This window comes from Ictalurus furcatus, chromosome 22 (genome assembly GCF_023375685.1).
Source record: "Ictalurus furcatus strain D&B chromosome 22, Billie_1.0, whole genome shotgun sequence".
Classification (NCBI taxonomy): Eukaryota; Metazoa; Chordata; class Actinopteri; order Siluriformes; family Ictaluridae; genus Ictalurus; species Ictalurus furcatus.
The window spans coordinates 15,222,839-15,249,179 of NC_071276.1; the positions used below are offsets into that span (position 1 = coordinate 15,222,839).

A 26,341-nucleotide genomic window follows, 5' to 3' on the forward strand; every position below is an offset into this window, starting at 1 on the left:
ATAACTTGACTACTTTTATTTCTGTCAGATTTTGGGGTTTGGTCTCATTAATACAGAATCACAGATGATCAGAACATATTTACTGCACTGAATTTCACATTACGTACGTCTATTTGTGTCTATACACAATAACAAATGCCTTGTACTATAACATCACATATTTACAACAAATGCACTGGAAATTCAGGTGGATATAACAAAACTCATCTACACATCTATTACTCCTCTACTTTTCCGTCTATATAAGTTGATCCTGTGCCGATACTGGATGATGAAGTGAGGTAGAATGAAATCTGGTTCTGGTTAGTGTCCCAAGTTATTTTTAGGCAACTGGGAGGAAAAAAAGAAAGAAAGAAAAAAGGCACATCTCCACTAAAGCACCTATTTCCATTCACTTGCATTTCCTGCCTTGTCCTATGTTTTGAAAGACCATTTCCTTGCATGTATAAGAGTCCAACAGAAGTCACAGTGTATTGTCTATACACCATGTACAAGCACATACACATACTCTCTCAGAAAAAGGTTACTAAACTCTATCTTTATCGAAAGGGCTGGGCAATATGACAACATAATCAATATCATGATCACGATATAGTTTTCTGTGATATCACAGGTATGTTTTTCCAACATGTATTCAATAGTAGGTACAAACTCTGACTGGAAGCGGCTGATCCGATGTAAAGAATTAGTAAAAAAAAAAATATTATAAATTCTTTAACTTATTCATAGAATTTTCTCCTATTCAGTTGTCATTTTTGTATACATTAGATTACATGGATTTTTTCTTAGCAACTACTATTCTGCTGGCAAACTGTTAGCACATCAACATGATACACATCTTATAACGCAAGAGTATCGTGATATGATACTTTATCATATCGCCCGCACCTACAGGTCCAATTTGTACCTATAACATGTATCTTTCTCTTAGAAGATTTTCAGGTACACAAATGAACCGTTATTACCTTTTAAGTGAAATAACGTAAAGCCGACCTGCACCTTTGTAGACAAATGATACAAACTAAAAAGGTACAAAAGGTGTATGCTTGACCTTGTAGGCACAGTACCCTTTAGGTGGCCTTTTTCTCAGAGCACAGGCTAAAGGCAAAGAAAGGCTAGTTTGGATTAATAAAGCGTTGCTGAAAAAGAATTATGAATGGCAACTTTAAGAATGAATAATATACACCTAATAGACATAAATATGCAAACACGAGTAGTGACGTAATAACTATCATAACCGGATCGTAATTCTGTCGTCATATCGTCCAAGTCTGTTGTGAATCGCATCCACGCTATACAACAAAATATGTTGTCTAAACAGCTATTTGAAACATCCCGAGTACATTTATGTACATCAGTCTGAGCAGCAATAATAAATACACAGCTACTTTAAGGCATCAAATACACTGCGGTTTGTAAACACGCACGCGCGCCTCCTCGATTGGGGTCGTTTTCTGCGTTTTACCTTCTTGTTCGTCCATTTACTCGGTGGTTGCCTTCAAACAGGAGCTCACATGCTGTTCCCGACACGAGGAATACTCTCAGCGCACATCTCTGAAGCTGCAGACACACTCAAAAGCGAGAAATCCCGAGTCACCGAGATTAAATCAACGCTCCATCAACCACGACTGGCTTTCAAGTTGCCTGCTCGGCGAGCTGGTGACGTCATAGAGCTGAAATTCCTGTACGGAGACCGGAAGGGATCAAACAGCAACACCTGAAACAGGAGAAATTGACCCGAGAGCTGAGAGCTGAGATCACACTGCTCCATCTAGTGCTTATCTCAGTGTAGAACAGCTTACTTTAAGATCTGGGATAGATCTGTGAATCAAGACATTTACAGTGGCTATAAAAAGTCTAACACCCCCCACCCCTTCAAATGGCAAGTTTTTGTGATGAAAATAAAAACCAAGATGTCAGAGCTTTTTCCACCCTTAGTGTGAAATTACAACATATAAAAATTAAGTGAGAACAATTTTAAAGGGGGAAGAAAAAATGAAAGAAATTACAATAACCTTGTTGCGTAAATGTGTACACCCTTTTATAACTGGGGATGTGGCTGTGTTCAGAAGGAACCAATTGCATTCACTGTCATGTTCAAAAGTAGTTATCATACAGCTGTCATCAATGAACTTATTCTGATTAACCCCAAATAAAGACCAGCTGTTTCTGTAGGATTTTCTTAACGTCTTCTTGGTTTCATCCGACTGCTGAAGTCATGGTCTGCCAAGAGATGAGAAAGCCTGTACAGGGTCTCATTGTCAAATGGTATCAATTAGGAGAGGGGTACAAAATTTAAATTAAGTGTACGATGGAACACTGTGAAGGCCCATCATCAACAAGAGGAGAAAATTAGCACCACAGTAACGTCATCAAGAACAGGACGTCCCTCCAAAATTTACAAAAGCACAAGGTAAAAACTTACCAGGGAGGCTGCTAAGAGACCTACGGCAACATTAAAGGAGCTGCAGGAACATCTGACAAGGACTGATTACTCTCTGCATGTGACAACAATTTCTCATATTCTTCACATGTCTGGGCTTTGGGTTAAGGTGGCTGGACGAAAGCCCTTTCTCAAAAAAACATCCAAGCCCGACACATCACAAATCACCACAAACCATGTGGCAAAATATGTTATGGTCTGATGAGACCAATTCCAAACGGTATAATAATTCCATAATTCCAAAAAGTATGTTTGGCACAAAAAAGTACATCCAAAAAAGAACATCATACCCACGGTGAAGCATGGTGGTGGAAGCATTGTGTTTAGGGCTGCTGTTCCTCGGCCAGAACTGGGGATTTTATCAAACTAAATCATCACAAAACATCTGGCAAAATGCGTTATGATCTGATGAGACCAATTCCAAAATTCCAAAAGGTATCCATCCATCCATCCATCCTCTATACCGCTTTATCCTTTTCAGGGTCACGGGGAAACCTGGAGCCTATCCCAGGGAGCATCGGGCACAAGGCGGGATACACCCTGGACAGGGTGCCAATCCAAAGAAAAAACTTACAATAATCTAGTTGCATAAGTGTGCACACCCCTAAACTAATACTTTGTTGAAGCCCCTTTTGAGATTATTAAACCACTCAGTCTTTTTTGGGTCTATCATTATGGTATATCTTGACTTGAATATAAGCCCCAGTTTTGGATGAAGAACAGCAGCCCCAAAGCATGATGTTGCCACCACCATGTTTCACTGTGAGTATGGTGTTCTTTTGGTGTTTTTTTTTTTTTTTTTTTTTTTTTCTTTGCACCAAACATAGCTTTTGGAGGACACACGGTGGCTTAGTGGTTAGCATGTTCGCCTCACACTTCCAGGGTTGGGGGTTCGATTCCCACCATGGCCCTGTGTGTGCGGAGTTTGCATGTTCTCCCTGTGCTGCGGGGGTTTCTTCCGGGTACTCCGGTTTCCTCCCCCAGTCCAAAGACATGCATGGTAGGCTGATTGGCAGGTCCAAAGTGTCCGTAGTGTATGAATGGGTGTGTGAGTGTGTGTGTGATTGTGCCCTGCAATGGATTGGCACCCTGTCCAGGGTGTACCCCGCCTTGTGCCCCATTCCGCCTGGGATAGGCTCCAGGTTTCCCCGTGACCCTGAAGAAGGATAAGTGGGAAAGAAAATGGATGGATGGAAGTCTCATGTTTACAATGCACATATACACTTTATCTTTAACATGTTTTTTTTTTGTGCACTTTTCGTAATTTCTGTTTTTGTGTTTTCCTTATCTCCTGCATGTCAGAATTTGCTGGGAGGATTCAGAGAGTAACAATTTAATTGTACTGTGTAACAAACTGTTTTCTGTACTTATGACAATAAACTCGAATCTTGAATATTGAATGAGTTCATAAATAATGAAATGTAGCATTTCTATTTTTAAAAAATACTAAAGAGGCCAGTACACAGTAATAAATTACACAAAGTCAGTATTTGGTGTGAGAACTTGTAACTTTAAATAACAACAACAACAACAATTAGTAGTCTCAGGTACATTTTGTGCAGTTTTACAAGGAAATTAGACTTACTGAGCATCTTGCAGAACCAGCCACAGTTCTTCTGGATACTTTAACTGTCATATTTTCTTCTTTTTTGCAGTTTTTTTCGTCTGATTACATAATATGTTATCAGTTATATGTTGCTTTCTTTACTGACATACAAAGATTTTTCTGTAACATAATTTTTGTTGTTGTTGGAAAAGTAATGTTTGGAAATATAAAATGACTCAATAATGATAATAAGGTATAAAATAAACATCTCTAATACAATTTGTACAATATTATTATTATTATTTTTTAAAGGATGTCTTCAGTACAGTACTGAAGATATCCTATAAATATCCAATGTTTACCATTAGCTACCAAGTTATGTTAGCTACTTGAACCCAGCGTTAGCAAAGAAAACGGGCTAACTTAGTTAGCTATAAAACAAGCACTGATTTAAGAGCTGACCAAAACCACCAGAAACTGACCTGCACAGCTCTTAGGATCTTTTTTTTTTTTTTGCACTTTTAAATCACTTTCTGCTGCCAATTATTTTTCACAACCTAGAAAATATGAGATAAAATAAACCTTTGAGTCTCTCTGAGTGTGAATGTCTGCTTTTAGATCAAATCTCTGGAGATTACTACCATAGGTCTGGACTAACATAAAATGAAATAAGCATAACATTTAACAGTTTCTGAGAAATTGAACAGCAGAGTCTTTTGGAGTCTCAGAGGGTTGTCCTTTATTATACTCATCTCTTCAGGCTTCCATATTCTCTGTGACATAGTTACATAATACTTAACTATAATATGTGATTTAGTGTTTTATGTATAAATATTGTATAATGTATATATAGAAAATATTGTGTTTTAGTGTTTTGTGAATTAATTTACATGTTGTATTTGTGAAGTGACCTTGGGTGTCGTAAAAGGTGCTTTTAAAAAATAAAATGTATTATTATTATTATTATTATTATTATTATTATTATATCTGTCGAAACACTTTATATCCCCAGAATGTACAAGTCACTGAAAGCATTTCATTGGGATTAATTGCAGCTTGGCCTGTTTTGTGTACTGACAGGATTCAATGCAGCTTTTCTATAAAGAAATTTAAAGCTATTTTGAATTTAAATGAATGTTTTGGAGTGAGTTTGAACTTTAGTGACCTTTACTATGATCCTTGAGACTCAGCTGGTCAGGGTCACCAGCACCATGGTTACAGAATTCAGAATTCGGAATTCCGAACCGCATCACAGTATGACTCATAATCTGTTCCTGCACAAGAGAAATCTATTCAGATCTTCGATAACCAGCGACACAGCGACTAGCAGCAGATAGCAGCAGTTACCAGCGATCAGTTTTTCTCTTGTACTCCTGGACATTACCATCTGTAGTAGAATGAACCACAAAATGACGGCCGCACTGTATGTGGGTGATCTGCACCCCGAGGTGACGGAAGAAATGCTTGCGAGGACGTTCAGCCACGCAGGCCGCATTCACTCCATCCGGATCTGCAGGGACTGGAAGACCCGCTCCTCACGCGGCTACGCTTTTGTCAACTTTCAGCAACGGGCCGACGCTGAGCGAGCAATAGAAATGTTTCATTTTGAGCTCCTTATGGGACGGCCTATGTGCGTCCAGTGGTCTCAGAGGGATTCATCTCTGAGGAACTCCAGCATTGGAAAACTGTTCATCAAGAACCTGGACGAGTCGATTGACACCTTGGCCCTTTTAGACACCTTCTCGGCCTTTGGGAAGGTCCTGTCTTGCAAGGTTGTAGGTGACGAGAACGGGTCGAAAGGCTACGGCTACGTCCATTTTGAGTCTGCAGAGGCAGCGGATTTTGCGATGAACAGGCTCAACGGCAAACTGTTGAACGACCGTAAAGTCTTCATTGAGCACTTTAAGTCCCATGAGGAGCGCGAGGCTCAGGCGGGCCGCTGGGGCAGGAAGCCGGTGTACGTGGGTGTGGCCCAGCAGAAAGAGGAATGTCAGGTTTACCCTGCCCGTCAGAACAGGCAGAGGATGGCGAGCATGCAGGCTCAGAACCTGGCTGTGTCTTACACCCCCAGCCAGAAGGTCGAGCCCTGCCCGGATCTGCTCTGGACTGCCCAGACCATCCACTCACAACATGTCCAGAATATACTCGATGTGGTTCAACCTGCACGGGTGCATCAGCAGACCAGTGGCACCATCACATCAACTAGTCAGGCACCATGTTTGAACGAAGAGTGTATAACCATCATTACACCAACAACTGATGGTACTGTTCCAGTGGCAGACACAGTGCCAGCTGTAGAGACAGTTCCACCTGTAGATAGTGTCCCAGCTGTAGACACTCTTCCAGGTGCAGACACTCTTCCGTCTCTGGAAAGTGTCCCCGTTGTAGAGACAGTTCCACCTGTAGATAGTGTCTCAGATCTAGGTTCAACTGCAGATGAGGTTCCAGCTCCACCTCAAGCTCCAGATGCAGCTGAAATGCCTTCTACATCCATCAGTGAAGTGCAGCAGCACAAGGACACAACAGATGTACCCAAATATCCACCAGCTGGGAAGCGTCTGACTATCTACATGTTGGAGTCATCTCATTTAGACGACCAGATGCAGATGGCACACGATCACCTGTTACCTCTGATCGAGGAAATCCACCCGATTCAGGCTAACAAGATCACCTGGATGCTTTTGCAGGATGCGAACAATTTTGAGATCATAGACATGATTGCATATCCTGAGCTCCTGCGTACCAAGGTGGATGAAATGGACGCACTCCTGAAGGGCAGGGAAGCTGGATACAAGCCGGAAACCCTGAAGATGTCATTAAACAACAACAATAATAAGAATAAGAACAACAAGAAGAGAAAGAATAAATACATTACAATAAACCACTGCAACCAATATTGTACATATTAAAAAAAACTTCTTCTTTTTTTTTTTCAATTTTCCCCAATAAAAACCTGCTTAAAAGGTGTTTGCTTCAACAGTGTATGTTTGATTGGCATCCCCTTGCTCCCTACTCAAATCCAGCCCTGGATTTGCTTTGCTGTCACAATAATACTAGAACTTAAATGTGGAATTATTCCTAGGTTACAGTATAGAAATACCTCAAGAATGACAAGAACGTAATGTGCTACTGCTTAATACATAACTCAAGCAGAAAGTTATTAGAACGAGACTAGACTGTACTTGTCAAAATAAAACGACAGTAGGTTTGACATTTCAATATCATTAAGATAAGAGCAATCAAAACATCGCATAGAATTTTTCTATTGGTTTACAGAAATTTTCCACACAGCAATTCATTTTATGAATCGTTTGGATTTAATATATGTATTTATGTATTCTAAAAATAGACACACAAAAATTATACCCTGTCCTGTTAAAATGGCCTCAATGATTTTGATGCTGGACTATAAAGGGGACTCTTTGTGGACCTTTTGATATTGACGAGATCTCAGACCACTTGTAGTTCACACTGCAACTCCATCATGCAAAATGTCTGTTTTACTTTGGGCTGTGGATGAAAATTAGAGACAAAAAACTGAAATGAAATGAAATACCAGGAGCAGCTGGGAACAGATGATGTTGATGTTGAACCATCAAAGTGAACTCTCTTGCTTCTCTCTATTTTTCATCCCAAATACATGCACACACCACATATATTACAATAGTAATGCACAGTAACTATTGTTTGTATCACTGACAGATTACTATTATCACTGCTGCCTAACTACTTAACTCTATAGTATAATTGCTAGTGCCACAGTGCCTCTGTTAGCCTCTCTGTCATGTTGATAGCTAACACTGCTGACTTTGTTGGGACCACACGGAAAGCCAATTAAGTTCTTTATTCATAAAACAAAATGTCAAGCAGACTGAGAGAGCTTTTTTTTTCACAATGCACAAATAACCTGAATTACAAAATGAACCAAAAACAATGTGTGTAGGGTTTTTAATTATGGGTCATTCTAGAGAGGTCTGAGTTTGTTTATTGTGTTCAGAATTGCACAAAATAGCATTCATCATCATCCGAGTCATCAACATGAGACCACTTGGAATACTGAAATGGACCAAGTGTGAAAACGCCCTTAGATAATAATCATTTTGGTTCTGCTTTAGTGGTTTAGTTGAATATATTACCCATCATAGATTCCTGTAAAGACTCAGATCTTAAAAAAAATATACCAAAAAGGTATATTTTTTTAATTTGATACTCTCAAGGTTAAATTCTAAAGGTCAAAATATAGATTTTATACTATTAAGGTACTTCTTTACCATAAAAGTATGCAATAACACACTTGTATTTAACACATGTTCAAAATGTGCTGCTAGAATTTGAAATGAATATATTTTAAGCCTATTTTAATGAAGTATAGAAATTTATTAGTATATTTTCAACATACTTTGACAGGTTTTAGTATATTTTAATATCTTTAAGTGTATTTTCTGTATTTTTGTTGCTAAAGTCAAAGTACATACACTCTTTTATTTCTCATCATCTCCGACTGCTTACCTGCTCTGTGTGAGCGCTCCCATTCACATGTCAAGTTGCTGAGCTGGTTATTTCACTGCTTATTGTGGTGATGTTGTATGCATTTTTTTTTGAGTATTTCGACTTTGAATATGGCGCGACAAGAAAACATATATCGTGTTTCACCATGTAGCCCATTTCAGAAGATCTGAGTCTTTACAGGAATCTATGATGGGTAATAAATTCAACTAAACCACTAAAGCAGAACCAAAATGATTATTATCTAAGGGCATTTTCACACTTGGTCCATTTCAGTATTCCAAGTGGTCTCAGGTTGATGACTCAGATGATGACGAATGCTATTTTGTGCAATTCTCAACACAATAAACAAACTCAGACCTCTCTAGAATGACCCAATATCAATTTCAAAAGGTCCACAAATAGTCCCCTTTTGAGTCCAGCATCAAAATCATTGAGGCCATTTTAACAGGTCAGGGTATAATTTTTGTGTGTCTATTTTTAGAATACATAAATACATATATTAAATCCAAACGATTCATAAAATGAATTGCTGTGTGGAAAATTTCTGTAAACCAATAGAAAAATTCTATGCGATGTTTTGATTGCTCTTAACTTAATGACATTGAAATGTCAAACCTACTGTCGTTTTATTTTGAAAAGTACAGTCTAGTCTCGTTCTAATAACTTTCTGCTTGAGTTATGTATTAAGCAGTAGCACATTACGTTCTTGTCATTCTTGAGGCATTTCTATACTGTAACCTAGGAATAATTCCACATTTAAGTTCTAGTATTATTGTGACAGCAAAGCAAATCCAGGGCTGGATTTGAGTAGGGAGCAAGGGGATGCCAATCAAACATACACTGTTGAAGCAAACACCTTTTAAGCAGGTTTTTATTGGGGAAAATTGAAAAAAAAAAAAAAAGAAGTTTTTTTTAATATGTACAATATTGGTTGCAGTGGTTTATTGTAATGTATTTATTCTTTCTCTTCTTGTTGTTGTTGTTCTTCTTCTTGTTGTTGTTTAATGACATCTTCAGGGTTTCCGGCTTGTATCCAGCTTCCCTGGCCTTCAGGAGTGCGTCCATTTCATCCACCTTGGTACGCAGGAGCTCAGGATATGCAATCATGTCTATGATCTCAAAATTGTTCGCATCCTGCAAAAGCATCCAGGTGATCTTGTTAGCCTGAATCGGGTGGATTTCCTCGATCAGAGGTAACAGGTGATCGTGCGCCATCTGCATCTGGTCGTCTAAATGAGATGACTCCAACATGTAGATAGTCAGACGCTTCCCAGCTGGTGGATATTTGGGTACATCCGTTGTGTCCTTGTGCTGCTGCACTTCGCTGATGGATGCAGAAGGCATTTCAGTTGCATCTGGAGCTTGAGGTGGAGCTGGAACCTCATCTGCAGTTGAACCTAGATCTGAGACACTATCTACAGGTGGAACTGTCTCTACAACGGGGACACTTTCCAGAGACGGAAGAGTGTCTGCACCTGGAAGAGTGTCTACAGCTGGGACACTATCTACAGGTGGAACTGTCTCTACAGCTGGCACTGTGTCTGCCACTGGAACAGTACCATCAGTTGTTGGTGTAATGATGGTTATACACTCTTCGTTCAAACATGGTGCCTGACTAGTTGATGTGATGGTGCCACTGGTCTGCTGATGCACCCGTGCAGGTTGAACCACATCGGGTATATTCTGGACATGTTGTGAGTGGATGGTCTGGGCAGTCCAGAGCAGATCCGTGTGGGGCTCGACCTTCTGGCTGGGGGTGTAAGACACAGCCAGGTTCTGAGCCTGCATGCTCGCCATCCTCTGCCTGTTCTGATGGGCAGGGTAAGCCTGACATTCCTCTTTCTGCTGGGCCACACCCACGTACACCGGCTTCCTGCCCCAGCGGCCCGCCTGAGCCTCGCGCTCCCCACGGGACTTAAAGTGCTCAATGAAGACTTTACGGTCGTTCAACAGTTTGCCGTTGAGCCTGTTCATCGCAAAATCCGCTGCCTCTGCAGACTCAAAATGGACGTAGCCGTAGCCTTTCGACCCGTTCTCGTCACCTACAACCTTGCAAGACAGGACCTTCCCAAAGGCCGAGAAGGTGTCTAAAAGGGCCAAGGTGTCAATCGACTCGTCCAGGTTCTTGATGAACAGTTTTCCAATGCTGGAGTTCCTCAGAGATGAATCCCTCTGAGACCACTGGACGCACATAGGCCGTCCCATAAGGAGCTCAAAATGAAACATTTCTATTGCTCGCTCAGCGTCGGCCCGCTGCTGAAAGTTGACAAAAGCGTAGCCGCGTGAGGAGCGGGTCTTCCAGTCCCTGCAGATCCGGATGGAGTGAATGCGGCCTGCGTGGCTGAACGTCCTCGCAAGCATTTCTTCCGTCACCTCGGGGTGCAGATCACCCACATACAGTGCGGCCGTCATTTTGTGGTTCATTCTACTACAGATGGTAATGTCCAGGAGTACAAGAGAAAAACTGATCGCTGGTAACTGCTGCTATCTGCTGCTAGTCGCTGTGTCGCTGGTTATCGAAGATCTGAATAGATTTCTCTTGTGCAGGAACAGATTATGAGTCATACTGTGATGCAATTCTGAATTCTGAATTCTGAATTCTGTAACCATGGTGCTGGTGACCCTGACCAGCTGAGTCTCAAGGATCATAGTAAAGGTCACTAAAGTTCAAACTCACTCCAAAACATTCATTTAAATTCAAAATAGCTTTAAATTTCTTTATAGAAAAGCTGCATTGAATCCTGTCAGTACACAAAACAGGCCAAGCTGCAATTAATCCCAATGAAATGCTTTCAGTGACTTGTACATTCTGGGGATATAAAGTGTTTCGACAGATATAATAATAATAATAATAATAATAATAATAATAATAATACATTTTATTTTTAAAAAGCGCCTTTTACGACACCCAAGGTCACTTCACAAATACAACATGTAAATACAATTCACAAAACACTAAAACACAATATTTTCTGTATATACATTATACAATATTAGACGTGATAGGGTTGTACTCGGTTTCTGTCGTGTCTATTTTTAAAACTTAAAAAAAAAAAAGATTTTTTCCACATGAACTGCAGAAACTGGGCAGAACGCCATATTATAAACCGAAGTACGGACAAAACATACTAAGACGTACACACACGAACGGACTTTCCAGCAGTAACGCAGCGCTGCAGCCTGTGGTACTTCCTGTGTGTCTTGATTGACAGATATGTCGTCCAATCAGCGGTAAGTAATCCATTCACAAAATGTACCTTCCTTTTCCGTTTTTTTCTGATTTGCTAATGTGTTTTCTGATTTGCTAATGTGTTTTCTGATTTGCTGATGTGTTTTGCACTTCACGGCCACCGTACGATACAAATATCAGAATATCAGAAATATCAGAAACTTTGATTTAGAACTGTACTTTCTTTTACTAACTCTACTAAAGTTTTGCCTCAGTATAAGAAAATAACAGACACCTGGCAGCTAACTGTGCCAAAGAATTTTCTGTATTTAACATGATGCTATAATCATAGATTTGAGACAATTAAACATTTGTTTTTTATTTGTTTAATTTGATTTTAATTATATGGGGAAATATTTGGACTATATTTATTCAACAAACACCATTTCTTTCTTTCTTTCTTTCTTTCTTTCTTTCTTCAGTGACACTGCACACAACCTGAAATACAGGGCTCTAACATTAGTTGCATGAAAATCCATCCATCCATCTTCTATACCGCTTTATCCTTTTCAGGGTTGCGGGAAAACCTGGAGCCTATCCCAGGGAGCATGAGGCACAAGGCGGGGTACACCCTGGACAGGGTGCCAATCCATTACAGGGTTGCATGAAAATAATTAAGAAAATCTGTAGACACATGGAGGTAGTTCACCAAATGTGCTTTATTTCTTACTATATTTACACCAAGAAATAATACAGATATGGATAAAACATGCCTTTAGCAATCTCAACATTTTCTGCCTCTTTATAAATTATTTAAAAATAAAAGTAGAAATACAAACTGACTTAGGAAGAAGAAACAGACTTTCCTCCTGACTTATGCTTTGAATCAGCACATTCTTTTGTCTTATAAACTGGAAGTGAGCAGAAAAAAAGAGAGGCTGTTGAGGAACTATAACTGCTATATAATGATAACAGGAACTAACTTGTCTTCCACAACATTAAATGTAACCATAAATGTTTTTAAAAAAACACAAAAAACAAAACAAAACATGTGGCATTCATTAATACATTACAAATCGGTTGCAAATGTTGACAAATTGCTGTGGTATAAGAGTAATAAAACACTGGGACATGCTTTTATGGGTAAATAGGAAAGAAAACCTTCAGGGTGGTTGACTGATTTGGGATCATTGAATATTTCCCTGTAACAGCACATTATAATAATCACGGTTTATTCCTTGCTTAGTGCTCAGCGGTGGTGGTAAAAGTGACATGAATAGAGAAATTTACAGGTTGGAATAGGTTTTCAATCATAAGTCAGACATAACCCAGTCATGATTTGCGGAGGCTTGATAGTCTCGAGACAAAATAAAACACAGAGCATGATAACACACTTCAAATTGAACAAGTTTTTATTGTGGATTACTTTTGCTTAACATGAGCTCACCAGCACTGTAGACATCACTGGCACAGCGAGCAGTACTGCATGATGTGGTATTCTCAAAACCTGTACAATTCACAGTTACAAATAATAGAAATGCTAAAGAGGGGACTGATGAGTAGATGGTTTACTGAAGTGAGCCACTAGATGGCGGACTGAAGACAGAAAAATAGTGACAGGAAAAAAAAACAGAACAGGCAGCCCTTTATAGCTATCAGTGGGGCAATGAGGTAAATCAACAGTGCTCCTAAAAATATACATGCACATGCATAAACTGAGAATAAAATCCCAACAGAACGATAAGGACAATGCAATAAAGATAAGAACAGCAAACAATGTGTGATAATATTGTAATTACAAAATAATGACAAGGACCATGCTAACTCAGTCATACTTATCTCAACTGTTTCTCCAATATCATTTTAGCCTGCTGTGGCGTTAATGTCTATTTAGTATCATTAAATCATTCAAATTTTTCCACAAGTCTACAATTTACACTGATGTTGAGCACTACGTACCTAATGCTTAACTCAAGTTTGGTAGTTACCATTTTCACGTAACTACGTAAATGCATGTGTAGCATGTTGCCACGAATATCTATCTATTTATTTATATTGAGCCATTTTAGCTATAATCTTAGAGACCTACTGCCATTTCTAATACACCAGATTCTACTCATAATATAAAGACAAAAGGATTTGAGAACTATTGGCCTGGACTGTGCCGTGTTGACTGTTACGCTATATATTATTTGCTAAATGTAGTAACGTGTCAAATCATTGTTCGTTAACATCTCTATCCTTTGATAAGATTTACTTTGGATAAAGGTCAAATTGGCTCTTCATTACACACACTGCCTGAAAGCTTCAACTATATAACTCGCTCACTATAGTTGTCCTGCAATCCCTCAGATTAGGTTTCAGCCCTCTAAAAATCTCCCCCAATATCCATGTAACATCTGGCCCAGGCAATCCTATCCAGTAATAGTCTTGTCATATCTGGACACACTGTCCCTGTTTATTCTAAATGGAAAGCACAAATTACTTGCACATACATTATTCTTCTGTAAAATACCTGTGGTATATAACAACAGGAAATCAGACATGCAGCTTGATCTGAAATTGCGCAAACTGGAAACCACATCCTGAAAGGTTAGCACTGTCTTTCCTTAATTCAAATTCTTACCACAAAGTAAACACCTTCTACTGAGGAGTAAGAATTTCTATAAAATACCCAGAAGCTTTTGCATGGCAAAATGAGCAGTCCTTCATAAATATATATATAGGGTGCACGGTGACTTAGTGGTTAGCACGGTCGCCTCACACCTCCAGGGTCGGGGATTCGATTCCTGTGACCCTGTGTGTGCGGAGTTTGCATGTTCTCCCCGTGCTGCAGGGGTTTCCTCCGGGTACTCCGGTTTCCTCCCCCAGTCCAAAGACATGCATGGTAGGCTGATTGGCATGTCCAAAGTGTCCGTAGTGTATGAATGGGTGTGTGAGTGAGTGTGTGTGTGAGTGTGCCCTGCGATGGATTGGCACCCTGTCCAGGGTGTACCCCACCTTGTGCCCGATGCTCCCTGGGATAGGCTCCAGTTTTCCCCATGACCCTGAAAAGGATTAAGCGGTATAGAAGATGGATGGATGGATGGATGGATGGATATATATATATATGTGTGTGTGTGTGTGTGTGTGTGTGTGTGTGTGTGTGTGTGTGTAATAACTCTTGTGCATTTGTCAATATACAATACAAATATATTTATGCTAGGGTTAAATGAAAAAGTATGACTCATCTTGACGTTCAGATTTTTTAAGCTTTAGGTGTAAATTTACATAAATTATTTCTCTCTTACAAACTCCCCAAACAACAAAAACAACAACAAAACCCAAGTTGAAAAAAAAAAGAATTCAGATTTACATCCTAATGTGAATTGGATCGAGGATTTTTTTTAAAAAAAAATAAAAATCATAAAAAATACTCCTGATCAGCAACATAATTACAAACTACCAGACACCTCTAATGATAAAGATTTCAGATTTACATCCTAATGTGAATTGGATCGAGAATTTAAAAAAAAAAAATGAAAATCATAAAAAATACTCCTGATCAGCAACATAGTTGCAAACCACCAGACACCTCTAATGATTATGATAAAGTTTTGTTTTTCTGTTTTCACTGTGCATTCTTGTGACCACAAACACCACAAAAAACACACCGGATGGCTAAGAAAGAGTATATAATCTTCCTGTTTTAAATCATGGGCATTGCCTACTGTAAGTGATCCCCTACATATCATCTCTGGAGCTCTCAATTGTTTATAGTTTACAGGAAACAAGAAAACCGTATTTCTGAGTGGAAGTTGATGGCTCAGTCTTTACTGTTGGAGTCGCTGCTTTTCTGCTTTTCTCTACTTATTTAGAAAATGAAACATTTTCAGTGAATCAGCTGAAGTGAGTTTTGTTTTGTTTGATTTACCATCTATATGTTTCCGGTCCGGAAATAGCCTCATGTGCAAGGAGCTTTCACAGTTTTACACAGAACCTTGTCTAAATGTCAACCTGATTCAAGTAGGAATCTACTGTACAGTGGAGTCAAAAGTATTGACCACAATGAAAAACTGTGATTTGTTCTATTTAAAAAATAAACAGGTTTTTAGTATAATAATAATAATAATAATAATAATAATAATAATAATAAAAATTCAAGCAAAGAAAGTCAAATGTTCAATATATTAAACATTCAAGATACAGGCACTGTTTCTAGGTCCCTATTTAAATGCAAGCAAATGCATGATATTAACTATGTTAACTGCTTTGTACAGAAGGTCAGATTTTCCTCATGCATAACTAATCTCTTTTACTGAATGGATTTGATATAAAACGGATCGTAAGGTTTTGCACAAACTTGTGGAGTTCATGCCAGCTCGAGTGCATTAAAGCAAAAACTAACTAACAAATAAATGAATTAAAGCAATTAAAAATTTTAAAAAATAAAATAAAAATTGCACATACAGGCTACACTTTTTTTCATGCACACGAACATCTCATAAGTTTACAATGCACTTATACACTTTCTCTTGCACCTGTATGCATATTGGTGTTTATTTTTGTTTTTGTTTCTTGCACTATGTGTAATTTATGCCTTTGTGTTTTCCTTATGTCCTGTTTAAATGATGTCAGAGGTTCCTGGAAGGACTCACAGACTAAGAATTGTACTGTCTAACTCACTGTTTCCTTTACATATGACAATAAACATCTGAATGTTGAAAAAAAAAAAAAAAAAAAAAAGCAGACAGAATCTCTGAAATTCATGTAAACATTTCAAAGAGTCTACTTTTCACTCCAGTTGTTGTCAGCAATATAATTTGTAAGGGCAATTCTTGTATTAGATTAGAAAAGAATGCAAAACAGAACTTTTAGACCCCACTGTACGTTTATAGCATGATATAGCCTAACAGTAGGCCTTTTTAATCCACAATTATATATAGAAAATCAATTATATATACACACATATACATATTTTGAAATGTCATGACAGTGACAGATAAAAACAAAACAAAGCAAACAACAACAGCAACAACACAACACGAACAAACAAACAACAACAACAACAACAAAAAGCTATCCCAGCGTGCGAATCGATTCCTCTGATTCAGTTCGAATGAGTCGTTCATACAGAATGATTCACGAATTCACGAACCGCCCGTTCCACTGAACGCATCCGCGCGCGCCGACGAGCTGCTTTTATCAGTCGGCTTCGACCTGAGATTGTTTAGTTAACGCGGCTGTGAGTCCAGACAGCTCTGATTCGGCGACACGGAAGTGAAAATACAGGCATTGTGTGCTAGGTGTTGCCGAACGCGAAGCCTCGGTTTCTCTGGTTTCTGTCTGTACATGGCGATTCACCAGAAAGCAGGAAATTTCCCCGGAGCGGTTCAGCCGTTACAGCGACACTGATGATCGGCCAGTGGAGGGACCGGTGGTAACGGAGCTGCGCGCGCTGTCATCGCTCTGATGCTTGCTCAGTTCATCTGATTCCCTTTTCCGACTGCATTAGACATGGGTTTCCTTCATCAGCTTCATCTGCTTCTGTGGAAAAACGTCTCTTTAAAGCGCAGAGGGCCGGTGAGTGATCATCCTTTTGCATGATGATGAAGGGCTGAGACCCTGAGCGTCTCTCTAAACCTGCAGGAGAAAACCTGATGTGTATTTGACAGATCATTGGACACGTGTGTGTGTGTGTGTGTGTGTGCATGTTGATGTGCTGTTGCTGCTTTTTTAGAAACACCACACACACACACACACACACACACACACACACACTCATTAACAGGTTGCACTGGAGCTACTCCCATAGTGTAGTCTAGTAATGCTGAGACTGAACCAGAGCTCAGGATGCTTCTGCAATATCTATTTTACAGAAGCATCTATATCACCTATACAGTACATAGACTCAGAGATGCGTAAGAACCAGCACATTACTCATTGCTTTATTGCTTTTAAATGTGTCCACAAACACGAACATGGTCATCCTCATGTATTCGGAGGCGTTGGTTGTTGTTGATGATAGAAAGCAACAGTCTGGTGTGCGCTCCTGTAAAAGAACCGAAGTCCATATCGAGGAATCAGCACGTCAGGACATGAAAGCAGAACGTGAGCGTTCATGTCAGAGCTGCGAAGTGTAGGCTTGGATGTGAACTGTCAGAGAGTATCTCTGTTCAGTGCAGATCAGAAACACAAAGGCGTCCTTTTCTGTAACAATTTCAGCATCATTGGAGAGATGGACGTCGGTCGTTATTGAAGTTTTGAAAGACACAGTGACATCGATCGAGAAATAGTAGTCACAGATGTTTTCAGCAGTGTGGGTGGGGAGGGTCAGGGAAGGTGACATGTGACCCAAAGGGACAACATCAAATGTATCTTTATAGGTGGTAAAGATCTGTCAGGGAACCAAAAAATTCCTACTGGCACCATCTTCGGTATCGTCATCATCTTTTTCGGGTGTGTCTCATTCAGCTCACTAGTTCAGTAGTCAGGGCGCTGTTACGGCCCAGTCTAGGTTAGGCCGCACAGAGTAACCAGCTCGGGATTCAATGGAATTTGACCTTTAAAAATGAGGGAGTCAGGAATAACAACACAACAAGGTTGTTCAAAAAAAAAAAATTGTGGTATATTGTAAAACAGAATTATAGACATACAGCTCTACAAAGAACGAAACCAGGCATAACTTCAGGGTGGGCCAAAGCCAAAATAATAAACAAAAGGATTCTATTGTTAGGTAGCTAGCTTACCTAAAAAGAAAATTACAAAGAAAATACTTCCCTAACTCCCTAAGCCAAAAACAGAGACAAAAGGACCCTCTCCCCCCAAAAAATGGCAACGAATTGTGTATACAGAATATCGAATTGTGAATATAGAATATATCTTCTTCCTCTTCAGATATGGCCGCCTCTCAGCGATGTCATCCTGGGAGGCGGGAGCAAGGCAGACTAGGGCAGGCTGGAAACTCTGGGCGGTAGTCCGGACCTGCACACAAAATATGGCAAAAAACCCCCCAAAAAACTTCCCATCCCAAAGCTAGCGGGTTGTAACAGCGCTGATCAGCGAGGCGGCCATTTTAAGGGCTGTCTCAATTGCAAAATCCTTCGTGGCGTAAAAAAATCCCACAATGCACCGCAAATCCAGGGCGCATCCGCACTCACTATGTTTCCCGAAGCCCCTCAGTTAGAAAAAAAATGGCGGACAAACGCTCAGCCAACTTTGTCTATAAATGTAAGCAGCTTATTATCATTGCTGTAGCTCTTACTTGTATTAGCGATTTTTAAGTTTATTTGACTCTCTATATACGGTTTGTTTGAGTCTAATGACTTTTAAGTATTTAATGATTAAAAAAAAAATTTAAAAATCCACTAGCAAGCCTACGATCCTGCATGAAGCACCATGACAGAAATGCATGTGATTAAGCAAACAAATTTATACAACATATAATGTCAGAAAGATATTGGTCCTGCCTGCTGCTGAGTCGCCGGAAATTAAGTCATCGGTGTCCCACGATATACTAATTCACTCCCTAGGGAGCTGATTGACACACACCCTTCTTCTACTTCCTCTTCTTCTACTTCTACAGGCCTGCCAGCAGCTTATCTAGCTAAGCACAGGACATGACGTGTCTTAACACATATCACCGTGTCACTTTTGCATAAATTTGGACTCAAAACCCACATGCAGTCATCTCATGAAGCTATGAACATGATACAATCGATTCGGTTTCTGGTGTTGATATCTTATTCGTGTTGTATTTAAAAAGGAAAAGAAAAAAAAAAACGGACCGGAACATCCATTTTGCTTTGTCACTTTTATACTATAGTTAGATTTATGGCATTTGGCAGACGCCCTTATCCAGAGCAACTTACATTTATGTCATTTATAGAACTGTAATAGCAGTTGAGGGTTAAGGGCCTTGCTCAAGGGCCCGGCGGTAGACGCTTAGTAGTGCTGGGATTTGAACTCACGACCTTCCGATCAGTCGGCCAACATCTGACCTACCACTGCCCAGCTACTATTAATTTTGCAGTCCAACCTAAGTAAAATGTACACCGCAGAAGCTGAATAGTACTCACAGATTACTGTAATGGTGGAGTGGATATGAAAGGATAATAACACACAGATGAAAGCATGCTCCTTCAATATAAAAAAAACAAACTGCAAGTTGTAGGAAAAAAATAAAGGCTGTACTCTGAATTTAGATCCAGAGGGAAGCATGATTTAACAAAGGCCTTTCCGTTCTAAGCAAATAAGACTTTGCAATTACATTATGCCTGCATTGTTCCCAGTAATAAAGCAAGCATACAGTGCTGTTCATGTAAAGAACAGCATTCGAATGGAGCAGTAATTTGTCATGCTTTGACTAGAAGCGCCAGCATTCATTTGATTTAAATTAAGAATCGTTTTATCCACCCAAACTTGTTGTTTTTTTCTCACCTAACTCGAGATGGATGCTTGAATTGGCGGTCTAAAGATCAAGCAGTCTGATAGCGTGCCAGCAGAGGAGGATGAGGCTGTAATTCGAGCTGTCGAGATGCACAAATTGATATTGAAATTTAATGTTCACAGCCGGATCATAAAGCAGACGTGAATCATGTTGTAAACAGTATCGGAGGAAACGTGCTGAATCATTCACACGCTTGAATACTTTCTTTAAACGTCAGTCTGATACTCTATTCATCGTGCACGCTGATGGAATGAATGTTTCATACTGGGGGGGGAAAAAAAACTCGAAAGTCCCATCGTTATCTATTATGATTGCGCTTATTTACATGTTTTCTCCAAGCATCCCAGCTTCCTCTCCCAGCGACCTCACAGCGCAGTCAGCGAATGCCACAGTTCTGACTGCGAGCTATTTTTAGCAACACCAGGCCCTATTCGATTGTATTTCAGGATCCCTGGAGGAAAGGATCACCCCTGTAAGATTAGCTACAGCTACGTCACAGGGCCAGGTTAATCAGGCCTGCTCAGGAGTTCAGGAGTAGATTGATGGGCTTTGGGAAAAGGCAAATCAGCAAAACTTAACAGCTGTAGCAGCATCACTTCAGTGCTCTCTCTCTCTTTTTTTTTTTTTTTTTTTACACGGATACTGAATAAAGACTCAGCATTTGGAGCAATTATGATGTGCTATGAACCAATGCCTAGGGTTAGAGTGGAAGAAAGTTTCGTCACTTTTGAAACATGCCAAATTCACAAAAAAATGATGAAGAATACGGTTGTTATCCCAACTCAGACCTCACTGTTCTTGTGCAGTTCATGCAGGATTAATAAATCCAATCTAGCTCATGTTGATTTAAGTCAGTGGTCACCAACCCTCTTCCTTGAGATCTACCTTCCTGCAGGTTTCATCCCCAACCAAAATCTAACACACCTGTTTTAGTTGATCAAGAACTTCTTAAGGCAATCATTAGATGGTCAGGTGGACACGATTATTGTTGGAGCTAAACTCTTCAGGACGGTAGAGCTCCAGGACCAGGGTTGGTGACCACTGATTTAAATAATTGTAGTGTTGAACAGTGGATCTTCATATATTAAAATCATAATGAACTTTCCTTTACTTTTACACTATCCGTCGTTACCCAGATGACGATGGGTTCCCTTCTGAGTCTGGTTCCTCTCAAGGTTTCTTCCTCATATCATCTTAGGGAGTTTTTCCTCGCCACCGTCACCACCAGCTCACTCAATAGGGATACGTCCACACACTTAAAATCTGTATCCTGTGTTGATATATTTCTGTAAAGCCGCTTTGAGACAGTGTCCATTGTCATAAGCGCTATACAAAAAAAAAAAAATGAATTGGATTGTTTTTTCCAAATCCCTTGAGTATTAGAGACTTTAGAACATATATGAAGCCAATACTGTAATGTCATGGTGTACACTCATTTTCACGCCAAAGAACAAATTGTATATTCTGTAAATACAACCTTAAACTATATGTAATTTAGGAGGTGCCATGTCACATCTGAAATCCTGGACACGCCAGTGGGTTTTTTCCTTGCAAATGGTATGGGATGCGTTAGTCATACAGTTCTAATATTCACTCACAAGATGATTTACAGATCTAGATTTACAATCAGATTTACAAATCTAAAGTCTTACTGTTATGTATTAAGAACGGAATAAAACACGATAAGGTGTGAGATATAGGAAAGTAATCAATGACGGGCTGGTGTGATGCGACCCAACATGAAGCAGAGTTACTGTTAACACCTAGGAAGTTGATTCACTTCCAATAACAGAAACTCTTGAAATATTTGGTTCCTCTTATACCGCAGCAATGTGCCAAAGCTAATTTCTCTCTACCAATTACAAAGAGTCACACTGTAATTTAAATCCATGCTACGTTTAATGTTTTGGATTGTCCCTGAAATGTTAGTCCTGGTTAGAATATATGTTACAGAATCTATAAATAGTCGCTCCCTCAGCAACCTCACCCCTTTTTTCCCTCAAAGTTAATGAGGTGTTAAAAATGAGGTGTCATGTTGCCAAGAAACCAAAAAGCCCTCCATCCCGAAGACTATCCCGTGTTTACAAACGTAGTTGCAGCTTTAACTTTGAGCGTTACAAAGTGCTGAAACTGGAGGCTCCGTCCTTAAATGGTAACTAAATGTTTCCTCACAGAAAACTTCACCATATTTTCACAGGAATTTGTGTGGAGCGTCCACTGTACGAGTCCCTGTGTAAGTTACTACTATAGAATTATTATTATTATTATTAATAATAATTTGATTAATAATATAAACCTTGCAGACGGCACTCTGATGCTGTTATAGAAAATCAATCAGCACCTTTTGATCCGTTTACAAATAACTACCTGTTCACAAAATATCTGACGTTCATTAAATAATAATAAAACCCTCACTTGACGCTTCTTTAGATGTTTGGATAGTACTTGATTCTTAATCTTTCATGTCTCATAAAGACACCATGGTTATAGCATTAGGTAATGAGCTCTTAACCTGTTCATTTCCTGTAAAGGAAGCTACAGGCAGTGCTATCATTTGCATTGCCGATGACATCTTTATAGCGGCAACGTTTTGAAGGTTTTACTGCGGCAATGTGACAAAATGATGTCTGACTGGGAATCAGAGAGTGGATTTCTATTTTTGTAAGCATCAACATAAAGTGGATGTAAATGTAACAGTGATTAATCACCTCCAGTGACACTGAGCTATATTTAAACTGCAACTGCTTTGCTTTTTGCTTCATTTTGTAGGCATAGGCACATCTGAATTGGCCAATCAAATCAAGTTTTTTCCCCCGCAATGTTGACTTAGAGGTTAAGGCGCTGGGATAGCGATCTGAAGGTTGTGAGTTTGAATACTAGGACAGGCCCCTAAGCATCTGCTTGGATAAATCCTTTATTAAGGCAAGGCTAGAACCACAGGTAGAAATGAGATTTTGGGCATGTCCGTGACTTTTCAGATTTTTGGATAAATCACGTATAACCTGTCTACATGTGAACTACAAAAATAAATAATGTAAAAATTCAGCAGTAATATGTAGGTGTGTAACGATACACTCCGGTCACGATTCGTTTCACGATACTGTGTTCATGATTCAATTCGATTTGATTCTCAGAAAATTTGAACACCATTAAGGTTCACCATGTCCGAAAAATAAATACATAAATACATAAATAAATGTATAAATTCTCCCCCCAAATTTTTATTGAATAAATAAAATGTCTAGCCAAATGACCGACTGAAATGTTATGTCTTCTGCAGCAGAAATAGAGCTCCAAAGTTGGCTAAAATGCCGGTTTTCCATGCCGTCTGTCTCAGGCACCGTAGATCACAGACGCACAGATGTGGTCTTATTTGAAAGTTCTTTTAAACTGTTCTAATGTGGTCATGTTATAATGTATAATGCGTGCTGGTTGTTGCAATCCGGAGCTATTGGGATATCGTTCACTTCACATGCAGACGATGATCTCGCAGGCTTTCCATGAAAGAAACATGACCAGTGTGCTCTCTATGTATTTGAACTCTATGGGATGCTCAGATTGTTACCTCTGGTGTTCAAAAAGTGCAATTCCATTATATGCATAATTAATAGATTACTGATATTGCACATTTCCATGGTTCACATCCTCACATTTTTGCATCCTGATGCATCGTGCCAGTGTAATATTTGAATTAAACTGTGTTTGTCCACTTGTGACCACCACAACATACAGTGTAGTAACTCTGATGAAGGCTTCAGCTGTGCCCATCAAGCACAGTCATGTCTTGTCATGTCATATATTCCTGAAACGCTTGTTTGGTGATATAAGTTATCAAGTTATCTGTCATTATGACATATAGACCTTTATAAACCCCACTAATTAGAGTGGAAACATACTAATATTGTCTTTCTCTAAATCTGACTTTTAAAAATATATTTAGAACCAAAAATCTCTAGATGACGTGAATCCATGAAATTGTACAAATTATACAATTGTCTGTCACAACGCTCTCAAAATGTTGATGAGTGCTGGATTTATGCTACATTTCATACTGAAACTTGAATAAAATAACATTAACATTTGGTTAGAGGCAGGATGCAAGTGTGTATTTATTAAGTGTTTATAAAAAAAAACTCAGTGTGGGTTTTATTAAGAACAATCCATGAATCATAATCAAGTTCATAGCCTGGCTCAGGTTTAAAGAAGCAAGGTCCAAAATCAAAAGCAATAACGTACAAGCAATGGAAAAGCAGTATTAAACAGGAACAGAAAGTAAGTCTCAGTAAGTCACGAAAACACGAAAGTCACGAAAGACAACGAGGTATAAATAAACAATATAGGGCTGAATACAGAATAGGTGCAAACATTAGGAAAACAAACCAATCAGTATGTTTACATGGACAACAATAATCAAATATTAACCCGATTAAGACGATACTCTGATTAAGAAACTAGCATGTAAACAGCCATTTTTGATTACCTTAATCCGATTAAAGTCATACTCGAAGTAAACACAAATCGACATGCATTACAGACATGTACATACCTTAATCACACTATTAACATCGTGTGAGAGTTTTCACTGCATTTTGTGACAGGACACGTACACACATGGCAGTGCTCAACCGTTTGGTGGCAAACAAGAGAGCACGGCTGTGTCCCAAACCACGTACTTACCTACTGTATAGTAGGAGAAATACATGTATCTCAGCTACTATATAGACGGTAAGTATGCAGTTACGGACGCAGCCCACGGCTTCAAGCAGTCGTCTATTTGCACGTACAGCATGACAAATAATTAACCGCACTTGAAGCTTTCGTAAAATTAAAAATTAAAATGCCCAAAAACTGTATACGGTACCATAACGAAGACCAACTGTATGTCGATACGTGAAATTCTGGAGGGAACGTCGGACGGCGTGGCGCGGGGACGTAATGACGTGTGCTGTTAATCAATCTATGTTCTATAACATATACAACGGGAACATGAAAGGAGTATTCTAAACTCATGTAAACACCTCAATCACAGTATTGTCTTATTCAGAATAAGGTCAACAATTAGATTACTGCTATCAGTGACTACGTTTACATGGACAAGACATTACTGAAAACAAAAATGAAAAACAAAAGTAAGCAGAACTCTCTGTGCTGGGATCTCACAATAGTATTTTCTTGATTAAACAATAAAGAAGTAATATTCCAACAAGCTTTTCTCTGATGAGTGTATTTACGGTATTAAGAAAATTGATGCATATTAAATTAGATGAAGCCTCGTTTACATATTCTTTTAATATTGTGAAAAAGTTCAGCTGTCAAAAATCTATTTGTAGTACCTGGCGTTTTTATGAATAATTAAAAGTGTCAGATGAATAAAGGTGAATGTAAATGTCATAACTATTGCTTTTCTCACCCAGTGCCCTGATTTTTCTTCCTGCTCTAGGTCATATTATGTGATTTTACATCACAAGAGAGTTTACTGATGGCTGGACATTTGGAAACCATTGACCTGATGTTGCTGGGTTGTGTTGCTCCGTCTGCCATTACCATGCCGAATGCAGACTCAGACTGACCTACTTCCTGTGTGAGCTCGCAGTCTCTGAATGACTGGCTGAGGCAGGGCCATGCCTGTGTATCTATGGAGACTAGAGAGAGAGCGAGAGTGAGCAGGATCAGGATGCAGTCACAGCAGATATCTGGGGAGACTGAATGTGACTGTGAGAGTGTTGAATGTCAGCATTCTGAATTATACATGCTAAATGTAAGGGCTGAGTGAGTGCGTGTGCGTGTGTGTGTGTGTGTGTGTGTGTGTGTGTGCGTGTTTTGGTGATTTGTGCTGTGATCTTATAGGAAAGATGGCATTCGCTCTATTAAACATACCGACGCACGCACACACACACTCACATAGAAGAGTGTCCATGCATCTACATCCTGGTCAAACTCTTCAACCTCTATGTATGATGTCACCCAAGGTCATGTGACTCAGAGCTCCGATTCTCATTTGTCCCTTTGAATGCCATGGCAACAGGTGAGATAGAAACTGTATTTCCAGCCCGGCAGTGTTGTTTCAGTGGTACCTGTGTACTTATGATCAAAGATGGGTGTCTTTTTATATTAGGCACATATGACAGCCAAAAAGTGCAAATTTGATGGGCTCCATTTCTGAAAATTAACACAGCAGATCCAAGAGAATTTTTATTTACTGTTCTGGAGTGTTGTTTCAGCAGACTAGAAACAACAAGCGCTTTA

At 39.3% G+C, this 26,341-nt stretch overlaps 4 protein-coding genes across 8 annotated transcripts in view; 2 read left to right on the forward strand and 2 right to left on the reverse strand.

Annotated features, from left to right (window-relative positions):
• The window catches only part of limk2 (LIM domain kinase 2), a 39,259-nt gene extending 37,588 nt beyond the window's left edge, over nucleotides 1–1,671 (reverse strand). For 2 of the 4 annotated variants that reach the window (XM_053653693.1, XM_053653691.1), the window contains exon 1: nucleotides 1,466–1,671. In XM_053653693.1, the coding sequence (XP_053509668.1) occupies nucleotides 1,466–1,481 (16 nt within the window). In that variant the 5' untranslated portion in view covers nucleotides 1,482–1,671. The remainder of the gene's footprint in view (nucleotides 1–1,465) is intronic. The other 2 variants (XM_053653692.1, XM_053653690.1) reach the window with 1 other exon arrangement.
• A 3,394-nt stretch (nucleotides 1,672–5,065) lies between these two features.
• On the forward strand, nucleotides 5,066–6,955 carry LOC128598992 (polyadenylate-binding protein 1-like). The gene has a single exon (XM_053610265.1). The coding sequence runs from the start codon at nucleotides 5,387–5,389 to the stop codon at nucleotides 6,896–6,898; it is 1,512 nt and encodes a 503-aa protein (XP_053466240.1). The 5' UTR covers nucleotides 5,066–5,386; the 3' UTR covers nucleotides 6,899–6,955.
• Nucleotides 6,956–9,341: 2,386 nt separating this feature from the next.
• On the reverse strand, nucleotides 9,342–11,255 carry LOC128599231 (polyadenylate-binding protein 1-like). Its single transcript, XM_053610729.1, has one exon. It carries the CDS (start codon nucleotides 10,920–10,922, stop codon nucleotides 9,411–9,413), a length of 1,512 nt encoding a protein of 503 aa, XP_053466704.1. The 5' UTR covers nucleotides 10,923–11,255; the 3' UTR covers nucleotides 9,342–9,410.
• Nucleotides 11,256–16,821: 5,566 nt separating this feature from the next.
• The window catches only part of abca2 (ATP-binding cassette, sub-family A (ABC1), member 2), a 77,519-nt gene continuing 67,999 nt past the window's right edge, over nucleotides 16,822–26,341 (forward strand). Inside the window, exons 1-2 of one of the 2 annotated variants that reach the window (XM_053610726.1) lie at nucleotides 16,822–17,229; nucleotides 25,536–25,853. In XM_053610726.1, coding sequence (XP_053466701.1) covers nucleotides 25,731–25,853 — 123 coding nt within the window. In that variant the 5' untranslated portion in view covers nucleotides 16,822–17,229; nucleotides 25,536–25,730. The remainder of the gene's footprint in view (nucleotides 17,230–25,535; nucleotides 25,854–26,341) is intronic. The other variant, XM_053610727.1, reaches the window with a different exon arrangement.

Bases quoted from the DNA above. Each gene is read 5' to 3' on its own strand.
- LOC128598992 (XM_053610265.1), top strand. From the start codon at position 5,387: ATGAACCACAAAATGACGGCCGCACTGTATGTGGGTGATCTGCACCCC.
- LOC128599231 (XM_053610729.1), bottom strand. From the start codon at position 10,922: ATGAACCACAAAATGACGGCCGCACTGTATGTGGGTGATCTGCACCCC.